At 44.5% G+C, this 6,573-nt stretch overlaps 1 protein-coding gene across 1 annotated transcript in view; it reads right to left on the reverse strand.

The window, feature by feature from the left end:
* Positions 1–6,290, reverse strand: part of GHDC (GH3 domain containing) — an 85,353-nt gene extending 79,063 nt beyond the window's left edge. Inside the window, exons 1-2 of the mRNA XM_056549293.1 lie at positions 6,206–6,290; positions 2,466–2,734 (exon numbers count right to left, since the gene is read on the reverse strand). Of these exons, the coding sequence (XP_056405268.1) occupies positions 2,466–2,734; positions 6,206–6,222 (286 nt within the window). The 5' untranslated portion in view covers positions 6,223–6,290. The remainder of the gene's footprint in view (positions 1–2,465; positions 2,735–6,205) is intronic.
* Positions 6,291–6,573: the final 283 nt, after the last annotated feature.

Here is a 6,573-nt window from a genome sequence, read left to right on the forward strand (position 1 = left end):
TGCTGCCTATCTAATGTGAGGGAATTATACTACCTACCTTATGAGGGGAAACTATGCTGCCTATCTAATGTGGGAGAACTATACTACCTGCCTAATGTGGGGAAACTATGCTGCCTACCTAATGTGGGGAAACTATGCTGCCTACCTAATGTGGGGAAACTATACTACCTACCTAATGTGAGGGAACTATGCTGCCTATCTAATGTGAGGGAACTATGTCCAGGCATGCTGTGAGTTGTAGTTTTGCAACAGCTGCAGGCTCCCAGGATGGTAAACACTGGTGTAAACAGATGCAGTGATGCATACATTATTGATAACATGTTATGCATTACTATATGTACTGAGGAACCCAGAATATTCAGACGCAGGACATAAATGTACGTCCTGCTTTGGTGGTACTTAACGCACCAGGACGTACATTTACGTCCTGTACATGACCGTGAGCACCAGAGTGGTGCTCGCACCATGCACGGCAGGTACCGGCTGCTATCAGCAGCCAGGGACCCGCCGGTAATGGCGAACATGAGCGATCACGCTGATGTCTACCATTAACCCCTCAGATGCTGTGTTCTATAAAGATCACGGCATCTGCGGCAAAATGGATGATGAGATCACGTGCAGTGCTGCCGTGGGGATCCGGTCATCCAGCATGGCGGCCGGAGGTCCCCTCACCTGACTTCGGCTATCTCCCGGGGTCTTCTGCTCTGGTCTGAGATCGAGCAGACCAGAGCAGAAGATCACTGATAATACTGATCAGTGCAATGTCCTATACATAGCACTGAACAGTATTAGCAATCAAGTGATTGGTATAAATAGCCCCCTATGTGGACATAAAAAGTGTTAAAAAATAAAGTAAAAAATAAAAGTAAAAAAATATGATAAATCCCCTCCCCCAATAAAAAAGTAAATTGTCCCTTTTTCCCATTTTACCCCCAAAAAGTGTAAAAGAAAAATAAATTAAATAAATATATTTGGTATTGCAAATGACCGAACTATCAAAATATACTGTTAATTATCACGTACGGTGAACGGCGTAAACGTAAAAAACAAAAAGCACAAAATTGCTGCTTTTTTGTCACATCATATTCCATAAAAAATTTATAAAAAATGTATTAAAAGCTTTATATACGCAAATGTGGTATCCATAAAAAGTACAGATCAAGGCGCAAAAAAGTGCCCTTATACTGCCGCTCATACGGAAAAATAAAAAAGTTATAGGTCGTCAAATAGGGGGATTTTAAACGTACTAATCTGGTTTAAAAGTTTGAGATTTTTTTAAAGCGGTACAATAATAAAAAAGTCTGTAATCATGGGGATCATTTTAATCGTTTTGACCCAAAGAATAAAGAAAACATTTTAATGTAAATTGTACGGCGTGAAAACAAAATTGCGTTTTTTTTTTCAATTTCGCCACACAAATAGTATTTTTTTGGGTTGCGCCATACATTTCATGGTAAAATTATTGATGTCGTTACAAAGGACAACTGGTCGCACAAAAGAAGGCGAGGAGGAAAATACGAAAATAAAATTGGCCAAAGTTCTTAAAGGGGTACTCCACTGCTCAGCATTTGGAACAAACTGTTCCGAACGCTGGAGCCGGGAGCTTGTGACGTCATAACCCCGCCCCCTCATTGTGTCACGCCCCGCCCCCTCAATGCAAGTCTATGGGAGGGGGCGTGACGCCCCCTCCCATAGACTTGCATTGAGGGGGCGGGGTGTGATGTCATGAGGGGCAGGGCTATGACGTCACGGGTTCCGAGCTCCCGGCTCCACCGTTCGGAACAGTTTGTTCCAAATGCTGAGCAGCGGAGTACCCCTTTATGGCCAAAATGGGCTGTTTCCTTAAAAGGGTATTGTGGAGGAAAACTTTTTTTTTTTTTTAAATCAACTGGTGCCAGAAAGTTAAACAGATTTGTAAAGGACTTCTATTAAAAAATCTTAATCCTTCCAGTACTTATTAGCTGCTGAAGACTACAGAAGAAATTCTTTTATTTTTGGAACACAGAGCTCTCTGCTGACATCACGAGCACAGTGCTCTCTGCTGACATCTCTGTCCATTTAAAGAACTGTCCAGAGTAGGAGAAAATCCCCATAGCAAACATAGGCTGCTCTGGACAGTTCCTAAAATGGATAGAGATGTCAGCAGAGAGCACTGTGCTCATGATGTCAGCAGAGAGCACTGTACTTGTGATGTCAGCAGAGAGCTCGGTGTTCCAAAAAGAAAAGAATTTCCTCTGCAGTATTCAGCATCTAATAAGTACTGGAAGGATTAAGATTTTTTAATAGAAGTCATTTACAAATCTGTTTAACTTTCTGGCACCAGTTTATTAAAAAAAAAAAAGAAAAAAAAAAGTTTTCCACCGGAGTACCCCTTTAAAAAAAAAACAAAAAAAAAGAAAATGTAAAAAAATGTGCTAATAATTTTTCTATAGCTCGTGACTTCTCGGGGCTTTGGTGTTTCTTACCCTGTAAGTCGTTGAAGTTGTGGCTGAGGCCGTACTCCGTGCTCCGGTGTCGCTCCAGGTATTGCAGTAGTAGCTTCTCCTGTATATCCCGGGCAATACTCGTGTCCCGCTCCAACTTCTTCCTGTGTTTCCCCCTGGAGAGACCCCTGAGGTTCCAGCGCCGCAGCAGCTCAGCCACCCATTGATGTCTTCTATTACCGCCGCTCCACCGCAGGAGAAGGAGGAGGCTCAAACAGGTCACCGCCGCGATGATCAAGAAATACATTGTCCTGAATATCAAAACCATAAGGATAAGTCAGATGTATATATATATACACAATACAGTCATGGCCGTAAGTGTTGGCACCCCTTAAATGTTTCTAGAAAATGAAGTATTTCTCACAGGAAAGGATTGCAGTAACACAGGTTTTGCTATACACATGTTTATTCCCTTTGTGTGTATTGGAACTAAACCAAAAAAGGAGGAAAAAAAGCAAATTGGACATAATGTCACCAAACTCCAAAAATGGTCTGTACAAAATTATTGGCACCTTAACTTAATATTTGGTTGCACACCCTTTGGAAAAAATAAGTGAAATCAGTGTCTTCCTATAAGCATCAATAAGCTTCTTACACCTCTCAGCCGGAATGTTGGACCACTCTTCCTATAACCATCAATAAGCTCCTTACACCTCTCAGCCGGAATGTTGGACCACTCTTCCTTTACAAACTGCTCCAGGTCTCTTATTGGAAGACGCCTTTTCCCAACAGTAATTATAAGATCTCTCCACAGGTGATCAATGGGATTTAGATCTGGACTCATTGCTGACACTTCAGAACTCTCCAGCACTTTGTTGTCATCCATTTCTGGGGCTTTTTGACCTATGTTTGGGGTCATTGTCCTGCTGGAAGACCCAAGATCTCTGACACAAACCCAGCTTTCTGACACTGGGCTGTACAGTGCGACCCAAAATCCATTGGTAATCCTCAGATTTCATGATGTCTTGTACACATTCAAGGCCCCCAGTGCCAGAGGCAGCAAAACAACCCCAAAACATCACTGACCTCCACCATATGTCACTGTAGGTTCTGTGTTCTTTTCTTTGTAGGCCTCATTCCGTTTTCGGTAAACAGTAGAATGATTTGCTTTACCAAAAAGATCTATCTTGGTCTCATCTGTCCACAAGATGTTTTCCCAGAAGGATTTTGGTTACTCAAGTTAATTTTGGTAAAATGTAGTCTTGCTTTTTTTATGTCTGTGTCAGCAGTGGGGTCCTCCTGGGTCTCCTCCATAGTGGGGTCCTCCTGGGTCTCCACCATAGTGGGGTCCTCCTGGGTCTCCTCCATAGTGGGGTCCTCCTGGGTCTCCTCCATAGTGGGGTTCTCCTGGGTCTCCTCCATAGTGGGGTCCTCCTGGGTCTCCTCCATAGTTGGGTCCTCCTGGGTCTCCTCCATAGTGGGGTCCTCCTGGGTCTCCTCCATAGTGGGGTCCTCCTGGGTCTCCTCCATAGTGGGGTCCTCCTGGGTCTCCTCCATAGTGGGGTCCTCCTGGGTCTCCTCCATAGCGGGGTCCTCCTGGGTCACCTCCATAGTGGGGTCCTCCTGGGTCACCTCCATAGTGGGGTCCTCCTGGGTCTCCTCCATAGTGGGGTCCTCCTCCTGGGTATCCTCCATAGCGGGGTCCTCCTGGGTCTCCTCCATAGTAGGGTCCTCCTGGGTCTCCTCCATAGTGGGGTCCTCCTGGGTCACCTCCATAGTGGGGTCCTCCTGGGTCTCCTCCATAGTGGGGTCCTCCTCCTGGGTATCCTCCATAGCGGGGTCCTCCTGGGTCTCCTCCATAGTGGGGTCCTCCATAGTGTTTCATTTCATATAAATGTGGACGGATAGTTCGCGCTGACACTGATGCTCCCTGAGCCTGCAGGACAGCTTGAATATCTTTGGAACTTGTTTGGGGCTGCTTTTCCACCATCTGGACTATCCTGCATTGACAACTTTCATAAATTTTTCTCTTCCGTCCACGCCCTGGGAGATTAGCTACAGTGACATGGGGTGTAAACTTCTTGATAATGTTGCGCACTGTGGACAAAGACAAATCTAGATCTCTGGAGATGGACTTGTAACCTTGAGATTGTTGATATTTTCCCACAATTTTGGTTCTCAAGTCCTCAGACAGTTCTCTTCTCCTCTTTCTGTTGTCCATGCTTAGTGTGGCACACACAGACACACAATGCAAAGACTAAGTGAACTTCTCTCCTTTTTATCTGCTTTCAGGTGTGATTTTTATATTGCCCACACCTGTTACTTGCCCCAGGTGAGTATAAAGGAACATCACATGCTGGAAACAATCTTATTTTTCCACAATTATGAAAGGTGCCAATAATTTTGTCCAGCCCATTTTTGGAGTTTGGTGACATTATGTACAATTTGCTTTTTTCCTCCCTTTTTTGGTTTAGTTCCAATACACACAAAGGGAATAAACATGTGTATAGCAAAACATGTGTTACTGCAATATATATATATATATATATACAGAGGAGAGGAGATCTATATATATATACACAAAGGGAATAAACATGTGTATAACAAAACCTGTGTTACTGCAATATATATATATACAGAGGAGAGGAGATCTATATATATATACAGAGGAGAGGAGATCTATATATATATATACACACAAAGGGAATAAACATGTGTATAGCAAAACCTGTGTTACTGCAATCCTTTCCTGTGAGAAATACTTCATTTTGCAGAAAAATTTCAGGGGGGACAACATTTACGGCCAGGACTGTAGATATCTCTCTCTCTCTCTGTCTCTCTCTCTGTCTCTCTCTCTCTGTCTGTCTCTCTCTCTCTCTGTCTCTCTCTCTCTCTCTGTCTCTCTCTGTCTCTCTCTGTCTCTCTCTCTCTCTCTCTCTGTCTCTCTCTGTCTCTCTCTGTCTCTCTCTGTCTCTCTCTCTGTCTCTCTCTGTCTCTCTCTCTCTCTCTCTGTCTCTCTCTGTCTCTCTCTCTCTCTCTCTGTCTCTCTCTCTCTCTCTCTCTCTGTCTCTCTCTGTCTCTCTCTCTCTCTGTCTCTCTCTGTCTCTCTCTCTCTCTGTCTCTCTCTGTCTCTCTCTCTGTCTCTCTCTGTCTCTCTCTCTCTCTCTCTGTCTCTCTCTGTCTCTCTCTCTGTCTCTCTCTCTGTCTCTCTCTGTCTCTCTGTCTCTCTCTGTCTCTCTCTGTCTCTCTCTGTCTCTCTCTCTGTCTCTCTCTCTCTCTCTGTCTCTCTCTGTCTCTCTCTCTGTCTCTCTCTCTCTCTCTCTCTCTCTCTGTCTCTCTCTGTCTCTCTCTGTCTCTCTCTCTCTCTCTCTCTCTCTCTCTCTCTCTGTCTCTCGTCTCTCTCTGTCTCTCTCTCTCTCTCTCTCTCTCTCTCTCTCTCTCTCTCTCTCTCTCCTCTCTCTCTGTCTCTCTCTCTCTCTGTCTCTCTCTGTCTCTCTCTGTCTCTCTCTCTCTCTCTGTCTCTCTCTCTCTCTGTCTCTCTCTGTCTCTCTCTGTCTCTCTCTCTCTCTCTCTGTCTCTCTATATACATATATACAGTAGAATCTCCCAACACTCATGGTGAATAAAAAAAAACTGTCGTCTATTGGGAGGTGTCCGCTAAGGGAGATTTGACTGTATATATATATATATATATATATGTGAGCGAATGACTATATCGCACTATTACTTCCGTGCGCCACTTTCTGTAGTGCCAGTCTTTTTATTTTACTGTTGTCTCTGACCTTTCCCAGCATTCCATGCGGCCGGAGACAATGGCCCCGATTTATCAATCAGCCTGAGACCGGAATTGTCTGGTTTTCCCATAACAACCAATCAGGGTTTACTGGAGTAATGTTATCATCCTCGTATACGGAAAAATAAGAGAGTTATAGGGGTCCGAAGAGGACACAGCACTATATAGGACCCCCCAGCATCATGTAGGACCCTGAGCATTATGTAGGACCCCCCCAGCATTATGTAGGACCCCCCCAGCATTATGTAGGACCCCGAGCATTATGTAGGACCCCGAGCATTATGTAGGACCCCCCAGCATTATGTAGGACCCCCAGCATTATGTAGGATCCCCCAGCATTATGTAGGACCCCCAGCA

The sequence above is a fragment of the Hyla sarda genome, chromosome 12 (genome assembly GCF_029499605.1).
Source record: "Hyla sarda isolate aHylSar1 chromosome 12, aHylSar1.hap1, whole genome shotgun sequence".
In the NCBI taxonomy this organism is placed as follows: Eukaryota; Metazoa; Chordata; class Amphibia; order Anura; family Hylidae; genus Hyla; species Hyla sarda.